A 629-nucleotide genomic window follows, 5' to 3' on the forward strand; every position below is an offset into this window, starting at 1 on the left:
TGCTGCTGCTCTGCCTGCATCGGTTCTTTAGTTTGCTTTCGGGGGGGCCGCCTTGAGTCTTTCTTGGGCTTAGGACGAGCAGCTTTATGCTGCTGCTGCTGCTGTTGCTGCTGCTGCTGCTGCTGTTGCTGCTGCTGCTGCTGCTGCTGTTGCTGCTGCTGTTGCGGGTGCTGCTGCTGCTGCAATTGCTGAGGCTTCCCTGGGTGCTGTACAAGCTTTGGCTGCTGCTGCTGCTGCTGCAGCTGCTGCTCCGTGCTGTGGCTCGCCACCGGTTGCTGCTGCTGCTGCTGTTGCTGCTGCGGCTGCTGCTGCTGCTGCGTGAGCACTTGTTGCTGCTGCTGCAGCATTTGCTGTTGCTGCTGCTGCTGCACACCCGGTAGAGCTAACATACGCTGCAGCAGCTGCTGCTGCTGCTGCTGATCCGCCCCACTACACGGCATTCGTTCCTGCTGCTGCTGCTGCTGCTGCTGCAGCTGCTGCTGCTGTAGCTGCTGCTGCAGCTGCTGCTGCTGCATCAGATTCTGTACACTCTGTGGCGGTTCCTGGCCGGCGAAACGACGCAGCAGCAGCAGGAAGGAGCATGAGCCAGGCATCCACAGCAGCATTAAAGAGAAGCAGCAAAAGGCTTT

General features: G+C 59.9%; 1 protein-coding gene across 1 annotated transcript in view; it reads right to left on the reverse strand.

The window, feature by feature from the left end:
* Positions 1-629, reverse strand: part of EMH_0015040 (uncharacterized protein) — a gene marked incomplete at both ends in the record, with an annotated part of 10,293 nt that overhangs the window by 9,397 nt on the left and 267 nt on the right. Inside the window, 2 exons of the mRNA XM_013500296.1 lie at positions 1-14; positions 77-627. Coding sequence (XP_013355750.1) covers positions 1-14; positions 77-627 — 565 coding nt within the window. The remainder of the gene's footprint in view (positions 15-76; positions 628-629) is intronic.

This window comes from Eimeria mitis, genomic scaffold (assembly GCF_000499745.2).
Source record: "Eimeria mitis Houghton genomic scaffold, Emh_scaff524, whole genome shotgun sequence".
Taxonomy (NCBI): domain Eukaryota; phylum Apicomplexa; class Conoidasida; order Eucoccidiorida; family Eimeriidae; genus Eimeria; species Eimeria mitis.